Source organism: Acomys minous (genome assembly GCF_964271855.1).
Source record: "Acomys minous genome assembly, chromosome: 14".
NCBI lineage: Eukaryota > Metazoa > Chordata > Mammalia > Rodentia > Muridae > Acomys > Acomys minous.
The window spans coordinates 72,656,494-72,671,833 of record NC_140496.1 but is presented as its reverse complement, the minus strand read 5'-3'; the positions used below and the strand labels follow the sequence as shown (position 1 = coordinate 72,671,833).

At 41.8% G+C, this 15,340-nt stretch overlaps 1 protein-coding gene across 4 annotated transcripts in view; it reads left to right on the top strand.

Moving 5' to 3' along the window:
* The window catches only part of AGL (amylo-alpha-1,6-glucosidase and 4-alpha-glucanotransferase), a 79,911-nt gene extending 73,973 nt beyond the window's left edge, over positions 1-5,938 (top strand). For 3 of the 4 annotated variants that reach the window (XM_084757378.1, XM_084757376.1, XM_084757377.1), the window contains exon 34: positions 663-2,493. In XM_084757378.1, coding sequence (XP_084613504.1) covers positions 663-780 — 118 coding nt within the window. In that variant the 3' untranslated portion in view covers positions 781-2,493. Of the gene's footprint in view, positions 1-662; positions 2,494-5,448 lie in introns of those variants that run through there. The other variant, XM_084757379.1, reaches the window with a different exon arrangement.
* The last annotated feature ends 9,402 nt before the right edge of the window (positions 5,939-15,340 follow it).

Here is a 15,340-nt window from a genome sequence, read left to right as displayed (position 1 = left end):
TTCTTATTCAATTAAGTTCACATATTATACACTAAAACATAATTACAGTTTGAGTCATAATCTTACTCTGAAAGACTAAAATTATTGCCAGCTTGGGGTATCTTCCTGTAATCTCAGCCCATAGGAAGCCCAAACAGGGAGATGGTGAGCTGAGAACCACATAGCTACATGAGGCTCTATCTTAAAACACAGAAAAGGCTAAAATTATGTCTGAGGTAACATTTGTATCTTTGTTGTTTATGTATTTTTTTTTTGGAATAATAGCCTTTTGTAAAGTTTTAGTCACAAAGCTGGGCCTCGTGAAACACACTTGTATTTCCAGCACTTGAAAGGTGGAGACAAGAGGATCACTGCAAGTTCAAGGCCAGCCTCAGCTACATAGCAACTTCCAAGCCAGCCAGGCTTACATAGCAAGACCCTAGCTCAAAAAAACAAAAACCACGTAACAATATGTGAAAGACTCATTTGTATTTGCTAGTATTAAATCACAAAATGGAATATATCGAAGGATAGTTTGTATCTAAAGTGTATATATACCTTTAGAATGTCTATTTTATAACAGATGACTGAACGATTGCTTTGCTTCTGGAATGAAAAGCCTACTCTGCTCCTGTGCATTAAATTATGTCTCATAAAGCCCTTTTCTTCTCTTTGTTTTTCAGATCCCCATGGAAAGGGCTTCCAGAACTCACCAATGAGAACGGCCAGTACTGTCCTTTCAGCTGTGAGACCCAAGCGTGGTCAATGGCTGCTGTTCTTGAAACCCTCTATGATTTGTAGTTGGCTCGTAGCTAGTAAGTGTGTTAACATTTGACATTATTGAATGCAAGGTCATAGTAAAATGCAAGCTCAACTCATTTTAAAACTCATTCAGAGACAGGCAGTGGTGGTGCACACCTTTAATCCCAGAGGCAGAGACAGGCGAATTTCTCAGTTTGAGGTCAGCCTGGTATACAGAGCTAGTTTTAAGACAGCCAGTGCTACCCAGAGAAGCCCTGTCTCAAAAGATCAAAACCCAAAGCAAAAAAAGTAGTGATTTTCTTTCTTTCTTTCTTTCTTTCTTTCTTTCTTTCTTTCTTTCTTTCTTTCTTTCTTCCCTTAAGACTATCGTGAGCCACCACAGCCAGTGTGTGCAGTACTGGAGATTGCGCATAGGACCTCATGCATCTTAGACAATCACTCTATTAACTGAACTACATCCATACTCTATTTTTTTTAACATTCTTTTGATTTGAATAGAAAGAAAAATGATCATTTCCTGTAAAGGTTATACTGTTGAGTTCAAAAAGTATTCTTCAAAGCAGGGAAAGAAAGAAAGAAAAAGAAAGGAAGAAAGAAAGAAAGAAAACATGTATTATGTCCAGTTTGTACAGATGTGAGAGTGGACAGGCGGAGAGGCGCTCTTCAACCCCGCTGTGCCTCGGCACTCTCCCAGCCTGTGCTTCACGACGTCTCCTATTGTTACAGCGTTCTTAATACCTTGCAGAGTGCAGTGCACATTTAGGAAATGCTTTATGAATGCAGAGTGATGGACCTTTCTACCTACAGTATATGTTCATCAGTGGAACACAGAGCTTCAAGATGTGCTTATTTTTCCCTGATAAGTTGTGTTTTTAGCATAATAAGTGCCAACCATACTGCGCATAACCTGCTTGTGTTAAAGAATGACAGAACGTACGAGACTTAGCATTAGGACATAGAGCACTGTTGTAACATTAGGCCTGAGTAGGTCCACTTTCCTATCATGACATAGTTTACACTTTCAAAACGGAAGTTACCGGCCATATTTATGACATTTTTACAGGGAAAAAGGCCTAGAGATGTGGCTTAGTGACAGAGTGCTTGCCTAGCATGTGTCAGGGCCCCGAGTTCTGTCCCTAAAACCATCAAAGAAGGGAGGAAGGTACTGGGGGAGGAGGGAAGAGTAAAGAAGAAGGGAGGGAGGGAAAGGAATGGAAGAGAAGAAGGATTTAAAATAATGCCAAATTAAGTTGTCTACAACAGGGTCACGACCCACCTCAGAAACCCTTTAGGGTACAGTGCTCCTATGGAGGACTAGTAAGGAAAAGACAGCACTGTGCTTTGCATGGTCGATCTGAAGGTCTCAGAAGGTATGTCTGATGTTACCCCAGGCGCAGTAATTAAGGTAGTGCTTTCAGATTGTGAAAGCATCAGTGCCGTTTGATTATAAAGAGCACTTAGGTAGACCGCTTCATTCCCGCGTGATGCTGCGTTAGTGTTTTTTACTTTACCTTTCTCAAATGGTCTGTGCCTTGTTTTTTCACTTACCCAACCCAGTCGACTAAATGAGAAGTAAACTCTCCGGTTTAACCTTCCCGCTGAAATACTTAAGTGAGTTTTCAGAGATGACTGAAGAAGCACGAGGCCTGTCATTCTGATGACTGTCATCGTTTCTACTGTGTCCTAAACTGCTCTGTCTAGTGAGCAAATGTTTACATGTCTGTGTGTCAAAATAAAAGTCTTTTTGAAGGACTCTCTTGCTTTCCTCCATCATTTACTGATTAGCTTTCCCTGTTGTCAGTGAGTGGTATTCAGAGACTTACTTTTACAGCATGTGTGAGGAGCAGGGGGGGTTGTGTGGAGATCTATTAAAGCACCATGTCAAAGCTAGGAGTGAAGTAAGCGTTTGATGTATCCTTAAGTCTGCTAGCACCTGTACTCCTTTGATGGATCTTGAGTTTTTACTTACATTTCTCCAACTCTCAAAAAAGTGCCGATGATGTGCTGTGGACACGTACTTTCACTCTTAGTTATATTTCTGAGTAATCTAAGCATACAGAATAGCATCTAAAAACCAAAGCTGAATGGTTCTGGTTTTGTCTTAATTTCTTATACTACAAATTGTGTATCTTTATTTTTAGATAAAGGCACTAATCTAAGACTCTGTAACTCCCAAGTGGTTACTTGCTGCATTTACTTATTTAAACCCTCGTACACGGTTGCAGCAAATCCAGAGCCTCAGCGTAGTTGGGTTTTGCCGTTGGTTTCCATTTCTGTCAACACTGGATTAGAAAGGAGTAATGACACAGTGCTGTTAGAGCTAGTGCTGTCTTCTAATATATTTGACTTTGTTGTTTTCATTGGCCTGGGTGTCTAATTTAAAAAGCCTTTAAGTTTTCTTCAATTGGGTCTCATATAATCCTGTCTGGGCCATGCAAATTTAGTGACAGGAAGTCAATAAACTTGTGTGCTGTTTTCCTCCTTGGCCCACATGTGTTCCCTAGCCACATCTGGTACAGCTGCACCTGGTGGGGTGCTCAGTCTTTCCCCACATTACAGAATCCAGAATCCTGGTCGAAGGTGATTTGTGATCTCTTCTACAGACATTCAATTTTCTTTTAACTGTAGCGTCTACTTCTAGATTGTGATGTCACCTCTTTGGGTCACTTGTTTAGCCATCCTTGTCCATTGACCTCCCAGCCTCTGCCCCACTCCAACCCCTTCCTGGTAACTGGACCCTAGGCTTTGTGCTTGCTGGGAAGGCACTCTCCACTGAGCTAGACCCTCAACCCCCTTCTCTCATTGGTCCTCTACTCTTTGTTTTCAAAGCCTTGCTCCATGCTTGTAGCTATTTGCTTTTCTTAAGTATTTTTCTGGGGCTCAAAATTGTTAGCATTTTTAATAAAATTATGTGGATTCTATAAGTAAATTTGATAAGTACCAACATTGACAATACTTAATCTTGTAACCTAAGAACATAGAATGTCTAATTGCCTGGTTCTTTCTAGTGTTTATGTTGTGGGTTTTTGTGATCAGTTTTGGTTCATCTTAACATTAAACCAATTGATCAGGATAGGAAATTGCGGTTCAACAAATATATATGAAGTCCCTACCTTGTGTCTGAAGGTTTGTATCATAGGTACTACACAGATTTTCTAAATGAAGATATTATCCCAAGTCACACAACTGATGAATCATTGAGACAAACCTAGTCCCTGATCTTCAAACCAGAAATACTCTTTGACAGATCCTAAAGAGAGCAGTAGGGTGAGCTTGCCTTCAGGCTTCCTCCCACCATGCATTCACACATCCAGCTGTGCCTGTTGTAGCTGCTGCCTGACCATGGGAGGCATTGGATCCTGTTCTGATGGTGTCTGGGTACCCCCTTACTATCATCTGGTCAAAATAGCTCTAAGCTGTAGTCCTCAGTAAATATTCAAAAAGACATTGCCAACTGTAGGCTGAGTTACAGCACCAGGATAACTTTGCAAACAGAGCTGTCATATCAAAGATGACATAAAGTAAGAGACAAGAGGTAGCCCAATGGTCAGAGTTGGGAATAGAGAATTTTAGCCAGGAGTTAGATCTCACGCTCAGTGTGCTAAAATCACAAAAAGCAAGTAAGGCGCTTAGTTCTGCAAACGTTCAGGTGAAACCATTTGTGTCAGCATACTTTGAGAATGGAACTGCCGTTTTGCTTTGAGACAAGGCCTCACTGCATAGCCCAGGTTGGCCTGGAACTCACTGGGTAGGCCAGTCTGGCTTCAAAGCCATTGGAGTCTTCCTGCCTTAGCCGTCCAAGTGCGGGATTACAGGTGTAAGCCACTGTGCCCAGGTGCTGTTTGGCTTTAACAGACACAGGAAGGAATGCCAGAAACGATTCATCTCATAATAACTTGAACATAGTTCAGATCAGCCTGTCTGATTCATTTCAGCTCCTTAACACAGGTGAGGACTAGCTCAGTTCCTTTGCCCTGGCTGTGATGATAACTGTGTAAGGCAGCAGTTCTCAACCTGCGGGTCGAGACCCCTTGGGGGTGTCACATATCAGATATCTACATTATAATTCAGAACATTATCAAAATTAGAATTATGAAGTGACACTGAAGTAATGTTATGGTCAGTGTCACCACAAGATGAGGAACTGTATTAAAGGGTTCAGTGTTAGGAAGGGTGAGAACTTCGGGAAAGGTATCTGCTGAGGACCACGGTTTTCTCTCCGTCTTGATTTCTTCTTTGCTTCCCTGACTCCCCTTTCTTCACTTTTTCCTTCTTATGTCTGGCAGTATTTTCTCACTACAGGAACTGTGGAGATGAACACATACACACATGCACACATGTCTCTCTCTCTCTCTCTCTCACACACACACACACACACACACACACACACACACACACACACAAAACCCCAAAATAAAACTACTGGTATTAAGAAGGCTTTTATTATTTTAAAGATTCACTGACAATAAGACAGGTTAACTCCTGGCAACACCCAGCCTACCTCAAAGAGGATGATGAGCATCAAAGAACCTCCTTATGGAGATGGCTTCAAATGTGGCAAACCAGCCACTGGGCTGGTTTCTACTGCAGACAGAATTCTGCCTAAAAAAGAATAAGCTTGGGTGCAGGCAGAGTTGTCTGCCAAACTCTGTCTAGACATGGTAAACATGTCTTCAGTAGTTCCTGACTCACAAATATGTCTGTCAGATATATTGGGCCAGAAGGCTGAAGAAGATGTTCCAACAATATAGAGAATTTTGGATGACTGTTCAGGTAGCAAACTGTCTCTGTCATCTTCCCATTTGGAAAGCTACTAACCTGCATTCCCGGCATACTCAGGGAATCAAGTTTATTCCTTCTCAAGTCTCTGATGGAGTTGAAGACCAGATAGCTTAGTTTTACAGTGAAGCTTAGTTGTTTAAGGGTTAGGATGTTTTTAGGTTTAGATAGATGTTTTAAGTTGATAATGGCAAGATGTGACAGAGATTGATTTACATTGAGAATTTTAGACAAACCAAGATAGGAAAGATGTTTTCTGCAAGGCTGTCAAATACAAATAGCCAACACACTAAGAATGTAACATTTATATAATTCCTGATTGTGACATTTTTTCTTGCTATAGGTAGTTTATTGTATGTATGTGTAATAATATAAATGTATATGTAAAAAATAAATGCTTAATTAATTTTAAAAACTACCCATATTTCACAATAGATTAATGCTGAAATTTTGACTTATGAGAAAAATTAAGGTTCTTTTTTTTAAGCCAATAGAGTATTAAATTTGATACTAATATATAGAGAATTTTTAAGGCTTGTTTTAAGATCTCTTTGGCAAAGAGTGCCTATTTAAAAAATATTTGAGGACTGAATTTTTGTCACAAAGATAAGACTCCAACCACCTTCATATTATTTCGTTCTGGAATAAGAAGCCGGGTAAACAGAAGGGAGGTACTTCCTTCCTGTAGAATGTTTGCATTGGAGACGTTGAAAGGCCAGCTCTGTGTTCTCAGGACTGTAAAATGTCTAAGCACTTTAATGGATCATGCTGGCTTAATCTCCGCCCTCTAGTTAAAAAGAAATGAAATTATTCACATTTTGCTTGTGACTAATCTGGAAAGGCTGCCCTGTTTCACTCAAGTATTTCAAGCATGGGTGCTACAGAATTTTTCAAAAATATGTGACTTGGCCTAAGGGTGTAGCTCAGTGGGAGAGCACTTGCCTCACATATATAAAGAAGCCCTGTGTTTGTTTAAAATGTACTTTTAAAGTAGTATGCTGTTTATGTATAAGTGTTTTGCATTCATTGAATATCTGTGTGCCAGGTGCATGCCTGGCACACACAGGGGCCAGAAGAGAGCATCAGATCCCCTGGAACTGGAGTTCTGGGCAGTTGTGACCTGCTATGTGGATGCTGGAAAACACAGGTCCTCTGCTGAGCCATCTCTCCAGCCTTTACATTTTTGTTTTTTTATTGTGTGTCTAAGTATGGGTTTGTACATGTAAACACAGTGCTCATGAAGAATGGAAGAGGGCATTGGATCTCCTGGAGCTGGAGTCAGGGATAATTGTAAGTCACTAAGCCTGGGTGCTGGGAACTGAACTCTGGTCCTTTGGAATGGCAAGTGCCCTTAATTGCTGAGCCATCTCCCAAGTCCCAAGGTTCCCAAGGCCTGTTTTAATAGTTATTTATTTGTTGGTTTGTTTGTTTGTCTATCTATCTATTTTGGTTTTTCAAGACAGGGTTTCTCGGTGTAGGCTTAGCTGTCCTGGAACACTGTGTAGACCAGGCTGGCCTCGAACTCAGAGATCCTCGTACTTCTGCCTCCTGAGTGCTGGGATTAAGGGCGTGCAGTATAGCACCAGATCTCATTTCCATGTGGTTGCTGGGAATTGAACTCAGGGCCTTTGAAAGAGCAGCCAGTGCTCTTAACTTCTTGAGCTATCTCTCCATGCCCCCCCCCCAGGCCTCTTTTTAATCCTTAAGCACCACTACAAAAATAAACGAGGTATGAATATACTACTGATTTTAGGAGGAGCGGTCTGTAAGCATTGTCCTTTTTTCCTGGAAGAATTCTGGTAATCAAGCCTTAGCAAACAAGATGTATAGAAGAATTGCCTTAACATCAGTTTCTACTTAATATTAAGAAAGAAGGAAAGAGGCCCACGTATGTTTGAGAGACTTTTTAGTGCCTTTTGCTCTGTTCTGTCTTCTGCAAGTGATCATCACTAAGGGCGCAATGAAACCACTGACTGGGGGGGAAGAAGGTTTATTGTAAATGTTAAACTGGCACAGGTTTGTACTTTGTGTGATAGAGACTGATCAGAGAGAATAGCGGAAGAGGCCAGGACGGCCCAGTGGAAAGTGAGCAGGTAAAGTCTGGCAGAAGCTGTAGTCTGGAACAGCCTGGAAGTTTAGGGCCAGAAGATCCTGGTGGCTTTGATAAGGGTTACAGGCACATGCTACTAGGGTACTAAGGAGCGGGGAGCCTCTTGCGGGCTTGATATGCACTATAGGCATGTGCTGATAGGGAGCTAGAAGCCCCGTTTTCCAGAGGTAGGGGGAAATAAGGGACATGGGTCTCCCTAACAGACAGGAAAAGGTTTTACAGGTTTCTTAGGATTGCTAAGGTCATTTTGGACTTTGGGACCTAACAACCACAAATTGTTGCCGTGTCTTTCCCATCCAGGTGTAGTTTTTAATTGATTGACTGATTGATTGATTTAATGTACATCAATGCTTTGCCTGTATGTATGCCTGTGTGAGGGTGTCAGATCCCCTGGAACTGGAGTTATGTACAGCTGTGAGCTGCGATGTGGGTGCTGGGAATTGAGTCCAGCTGCTCCCCTCCCTCCCCCCGGCCCCCGCATCCCCTCCAACCTGTATTTTTTAAATAAGAACTGGAAAAGCAGCTTCCTCTCAAAGATTCCTTTTGTGTCCATATCAGAACTTACTGATAACACAGTTGTAAGCAAAGACTATCAAGATTTTCTATTATCAAGCAATTTCTGTCCTCTTAAGGAGCTCAGGCCATGCTCTCATGGGTTTTCACAGAGTCTAGGCTTGCAGGGCCTGCCAGCAAATGACCTTTTTTCCCCCATAGTAAGGCTAGGGACACTGTAAACAAGGCTCTAGGCCAGGTTTCCTTCAGTGTAATTTTTGGCTTTGTCAAGTTAGCCTCACTTCCTGGAATCTGTCAGATCATGTTTGTCCTCATGCATACCATTTACAAATACTGCGTTTGAGTCATGTAACCACAGAGAGCAGATTATTATTGAACTTGTTCAACTAACTATGTTGCCATGAGAATAACAATACTTGATAAATTTTTCTAAATTCTAAAGGGATCAGGTACAGAAGAAAAAGAAAGGTTTTATTTTTAATTTTTAATGGTATATCTCCGAAGTACTGTAAGATATAGTCGCCTATTGTTTGAATAGCCTCTTCCAAACCTCTCATGGAAATACAGTTGGTATGGTAATGCAATCATTAAGAGGTAATTAAGACCAGGCATGGTGGCACACACCTTTAATCTCAGCATTCAGGAGGCAGAGGCAGGTGGATTGCTGAGTTCAAGGCCAACCCAGTCTACAAATCGAGTCCAGGACAGCCAGAGTTCTGTTCCACAGAGAAACCCTGTCTCAAAACAAAACAAAGGTAATTAAGAGGTAATCATTAAGATGGTGTGGAGGGAGACCTCTTGTGGTGTTGTATGGACATGTGTATGTGTATATGTGAACTTCATTGGCAGTTGCTGTCCAATGTCTATAATAATAACTTTTATTCATCTGCTAACCCAGCCCTAGACCTGGAAGCTTCTAGCCTCTGTACAATCTAATCTAGGTGTAGAATGTTTTCAACCTCTAAGACTTACTGTTGAATAAGCTTACCCTTTCTAGCTCTTTCTGAACTCTGGCTGGCTGATTCAACTCAGCTATTCTGCTCAAACTAACTCTAGCAATCTGTTCTAATCTTCTGGCTCCAATTTCATTCTCTGCCTCATTCTGTCTTCACTGTGTCTATCTTGTTCTCTCTGCAACATAAATCTCGATAAAACTGCCTCTAAATTCCACAGACTGAACTGCCGCAAACTCAACTCCAATGCACTGCCTCTCAACTAACTCACTGACTCTGAGATCTGCAAGCATCTGTCTCCTGAGTGCTGAGATTAAAGGTATGTACCACCTCGCCTGGACTTAAGTTTTTCTTTACCTGAAACTTGTTCTGCACCAGACTGTCCTTGAACTCAGAGATCTGCTTGCCAGTGTCTCCTGTATTCCAGATGGATTACAAAGATGTGGTCTCTTGCCAGAGCAGCCATGTTCTGAATTAAAATTCCTCTACCAATATCTTCTTCAATTACGTTTCACCTCATTTTCTAAGCTGGGGGTCTCTCACTGAACAAGTGTGGCCGCACCTGGCCTGTTGTGTGTGTATGGGGGTGGTGCTGGGGATCCAACTTGGGTCCTCATGCTGTGCTGCTATGTATCAAGCTAAGCCATCACCATAATCCCAAGAGGTAGGATCTCTGAGAGGCAATTTACATAAGCAGTAACCTCATGAACACAGTCATGTCATTATGTAAAAGCAGGTTAGTTATCACAGGAGAGAGGGTTGACCCGGACCTTACTGTGCATCTCGCATATGCTCATTTGCCCTCTGCCTGCCTGTGACATGCCATGAAGGCCATGTGGTTAAATTTGAGCTATCAGCTCATCTGGATTAAGAAGTGCTTAGATGGCTGGCTTATGGATGTGTCTGTGACTGTGTTTCCAGAATTGCAGTGTAGGTTGTTGTGGAATGGTTACTAATTCTAGAAGTCTTTACTAACCCAGCTAGCTCTCAAATAATTGAGACAGAAACCTATTGATTTATTTAACAAGACACATATTTAAGCACAATAACTAAGCAGATACAATTTAAACCAATTTTCTAAGATAGTCTGCTTACCTCCCAGCCACACTCCCCAGTATTACTTTGCCAACATTTGTCCTGTCTGAGCTGGCTCTGCTCCATCAAGACAAATCCTTTTTTTTTTTTCCCCTCCCATCTTTGTGCATTTTTCTCTTCTCTCTCTTCCCCTCCTGGCCTCCTGGTCTCTACCTGGGACCACAAGCCCGGGAACTGAAGCTCACCGTACCTCTCTTCTGTCCAGTTACAGGTTGTTCGGCCTCTTTTATTAATCAGAGGTAACTTACCCAAGAAAGAATGGTGTATATGAGGAATGCACGCATGTGGACTGCAACCAGATCTTGGGGGCAAGAATTTATCATCTGAATATGCAGAGCACCAGACCAACCCCAGTAGTATGTAGGCCAGCAAATTGAGTGAAGATCCTCCCTCAAAAGATGGGAACTATATTCAGTCTGGTGGGATCCCTGATTTAAAAACAAAACAAAACAAAACAAAAAAACAGGAAGACAGGGACTGGAGAGATGGCTCAGCACTTAAGAGCACTGTCTGCTCTTCCAGAGGTCCTGAGTTCCCAGCAACCACATCGTGGCTCACAGCTATCTATAATGTGATCTGGTGCCCTCTTCTTCTATGCAGTTGTACATGCAGGCAGAGCACTGTAGGCATAATAAATAAATAATTAAATAAATGTTAAAAAAAGAAAAGAAAACGTCGGTGTGGTGGCGCACACCTTTAATCCCACCACTCACACTCTGTGAGTTCAAGCCAGCCTGGTCTACAAAGAGAATCTAGGACAGCCAAGGCTACACAGAGAAACCCTGTCTCAAAAAAGAAAAAAAGAAAGAAAAAGAAAGAAAAGAAAAGAAGAGTGGACTTCGGCTTACTTAATAAGGTGATTAAAAACAGAGCCCTAGGTCTGCTTGTTTAATCTTATTTCATGGATTTGTTATAGGATTTTCTCTTACTACTTTGACTCCCCTATATCTACTGTAAAGATAAAGGAAGCCAGAAGCTTACATTACAAAAAGAAAGAAAGAAAGAAAGAAAGAAAAAAGAAAAGAAACAAAAAAGAAAGAAAAACAGAAAGACAGAAGTAAGGAGATTCATTTGCTTCACTCTATTTTCCCCTCTGTGCTGGAGCAAAGACCCCCTGACCTTGGACATCAGAATTCTAGATTGCTTTGGCTTTTGGACTCTGACCTTGCACAAGCCAGCCTTTGTCCCCACAATGTCCCTGATTCTGAGGAGTGTAGACTTGGGCTCAGGCAGGCCAATCCCTTCTCTGTTTCTCTAGTTTGCAGATAACCTGTTCCAAGACTTCTCACCCCACGTGATCATGTGAGCTAATTCACACAACAAAGCCCCTCTCTCCAAGAACTCTTGATCAGAGGAGGCTAGCACCGTGGCAGCCTATTAGCCTTGGACTTTGAGCCACTTACATTTCTATTGTTTATAATTTGCCCAACCCTCGAACAGGATGTGGTTGCTCATGCCTTTAATCCAAGCCCTCAGAAGGAAGAAAGGGCAGAAGTCTGAGTTAGGTCAGCTTGGTCTACATATTGAGTTCCAGGACAGCCAGGATTACAAACAGAGAAACTCTGTCGCAAAAGAAACATCATCATCATCATCATCAACAACAATAATAATATGCTCAGCCTTGAGTATTCTGTTATACTAGCAGAAAATAAGCTAAGAAATTGATGGGGGAAAAAAAGGGAAGAAAAGGATTTCATTACATCTGGAAAACAGGACATGAATCAGTGACACTTCAAACAAAAAGACACATCATCATCCTTGGCGTTTGTCACTGACCCTCACGTAGTCAGTTCTTTCTCTTTGCTCCTGGTTTTCTGGATCATTCTTTCCTCCATTGGAATTGCTTTGTGGAAATTCTTACGTAACCCAAAGGTTTGGTCCTTAAGAGTCCGCGAAGTCTGTCCTTTTCAGAAACATTTCCAGGAACTACTTAAAAAGGAAGCACTTTGTGGTTATAGGGCCTTGCGGAGGCTTTCAGGAACAAATAATCATAAAACAAATTCACTGCGTGCAGGTGACGGAAGGCTTAAAACAAGCATGGTTAACGGCCTGCTGAGAGTCCTTAATAATGGCTTGCTCATGGAACCTGCTTATTCCTGCTATGTGGTGTTTTCGGACCATTAGACCTAGGAGGGTTAACGTTAGACTCAGAGGTCAGAGTTTTAGGACGTTTGTAAATCTTTGTAACATTTCTATCACTAACATACACCCGTAAAACACATAAAGAGGCAGGCATAAGCATCATTCATCTGACAATCCCTCCTGTGAAGCTTATCAAATGAACCTAAATAATTTAACAATGAGGAGAGACAACAAGTCCATGGAGATTTTTCAAGGGAGCTTTTGGAGAATCCTAAAGTTAGGCTGAGGTTCAGCCAGGTGTGGTGGTCCTCTCCTGGAGTCCCAGCTACTTGGTCGGCTAAAGCATATGCGTCAGTTCAGCTCAGGCATTTGTTGCCATGCCAACATAGTGAAGCTCAAATGATAGGTTACCCCACGACAAGCTAACCCAGCCAGGCAGCTTGGCTTCCTCACTGCTGATCTGTTTTCTCATATAATTTTACATGCTATGAGGAAATGGGAGCAGCAAACAATATGGCTGCTTCCAGCTAGCCAGGGAAATAAATGAAACAATATCTGCTGTGACTTTCCCAGAGAAATGTAAGACACATCCAGAATGGTGGCAGTAGGTCAAGGATGACTCACACAAGTCCACATTGCTGAGGAAACTGATTCATTACAGGATATTAATGGAGTGATGGATGACTACAGAAGGTTTCATTTGCTTGAATTCCACCAAGGTCTCACCCTATTCTCTGATTCTAAATCTTGTACAGAATCCATGTAAATTTAGACTCAGTGCACCACCTAGTGTCAAAACATACATGGCTTTAGGCTCAGTTAACATAAGACAGACAGAACGAGGTCTTATAAAAGTAACATGCTTTTGTGTTCTCTGCTCTCGCTCTTCTTAAGGATTCTCTGGTCTTGTAAACACTGTATGACTATAGGAAGACTGCTTTGCTACACTCAGGCTTGTAGAAAAGCTAAAGAGCAACCTGCTGCAGCACTCCACCCCTTTCTCTGACCCTTACATTCTTTTGTCCTCTCTTCCAGGATGTTTGCTGATCCCTGCAGGAGGTATTATGTTAGCTTATCTTGCCCACAGTTGAACAGCAAGTTGCTGTTTTATAGTGTCGATCCCAGCACCGTTGGCTGTGCACTTCGGGAATGACACAAATATCAACAGAGTCCATGACCCCAGTGACCACGTAGACAGCCTAGGAAGTGTGAAGAAGTGTCACAGCCTCCAGATGCCCTGTCATGAATTCCTTCTAACTAGCTAGAAGCGTTTTTTATATTATCTCAGCTACAGGCACAGCGTGGGGCACGAATGAGGGCACAAGTGGCTCTACTGTCACCAACCAGTATGTCCATGGACATTTTGTTTGGTAATATTATCTTTTTTGTTTATGCTTTTTTTTCTCATTTGGCAAGAATATATTTTTGTGGGGTGTGGTGGTACACACCTTTACTCCCAGCAAACAGGAAGTAGAGGCAGGTGCATCTCAGAGTTTGGGGCTAGCCAAGGCCTGTAGCCAAGGCTAGTAAGACCCTGGAAGTGAAAGGGAGGAGGAGAAAAGAAGGAAGTTAGCTATTTGACCTGAGTTTCATAGATTCCAATGAAAGTTGAGGCCAATTTAGTAAAGTTACTAGAGTTGGGGTATAGTTCATAGTAGAGCATGTACTTAACACAAATCAGGCCCTATGCTCAATAGACAGCATCAGGACTTAAAATGGCAGGTGGGTGGATGGATGAACAGAGGGGTGGGGGGGTGGATAAGTAGATAGATAATAGATAAATACAGATAGATAGATAGATAGATAGATAGATAGATAGATAGATAGATAGATAGATCTCAATGGAAAAGTGATTACCTGGCATGTGAAAGCTCTGATTTGGTTCTCAGAACTGAGGGCAGGGACTAAAGTTATGGCCCATATGACTGTTTTGTTTTCTTAAGTATTTTTCATTTATATGTCTGTGTTCCCACATGAGTTTATGTATGCCACATATATACAGTACCCAGAAGGCGAGAAGAGAGTGTTGAATCCCCTAGCACTAGACTTATAGGTAGTTGTAAGCCATTCAACATGAACGCTAGGGACCAAACCCAGGTCCTTTGAACAGCGGTAAGTGCTCTAAACCATTGAGCCATTTCTCTAGCCCCTATTTTGTTTTCTTATCAAACAAAGTGGCAATTGGAACTCTGATAAATAGTAGTATTTCAGATATGGACAGACATTGACAAATCTGTAAATACTTATGGAGCATAAAGTACCTGAAAATTTTATTTTACTTGCATTGTAATAGCCTAAATCAAGTACCTCTTCTGACTTGACATGCACACCACCAATAGTAGCAAATTGAATAAATCTAATTATTTCAGTGACTTTTGTTTTTTAATAAGTAAGAACAATGTCTGAGGGATTTTTCAGATGCGTTCTGAGAAATAAGTTATAGTCACCGAAAAATGTGATGCAAGATTCGATGTTGGAAGCAGGGCATGGTGGCACACGCCTTTAATCCCAGCACTGGGAGGCAGAGGCAGGCAGATTGCTGTGAGTTAGAGGCCAGCCTGCTCTACAAAGCAAGTCCAGGACAGCCAAGGCTACACAGAGAAACTCTCTCAGGGGAAAGAAGAAGAAGAAGAAGAAGAAGAAGAAGAAGAAGAAGAAGAAGGAGAAGGAGAAGGAGAAGGAGAAGGAGAAGGAGAAGGAGAAGAAGAAGAAGAAGAAGAAGAAGAAGGAGAAGAAGAAGGAGAAGAAGAAAAGATTTGTTGTTGGGAAGGCAAGCAGGACGCCAAAGCCATCAGGTAATTTAAGCACATGGATGCATCTTCCTAGGAAACACTACTTAGTTACCTATTCAACCAAGTGACAATAAAAGATTTAGAAAGTATACATAGGGGATAGCATGAGTGTAAAGAACTCCCTTTCCAAAGTGGGAAGTCTTTGTCCGTTTGTGTAAAGGGCGTGATAAAGTCAACAAAGAGCCCAGGAAGCTGCTACACAGGGCCCTTTGTCCTACAGAGTAATTACTCAGAACATAAAAATGTCTTGCAGCCTCTTCTTCATGCAGACAAAG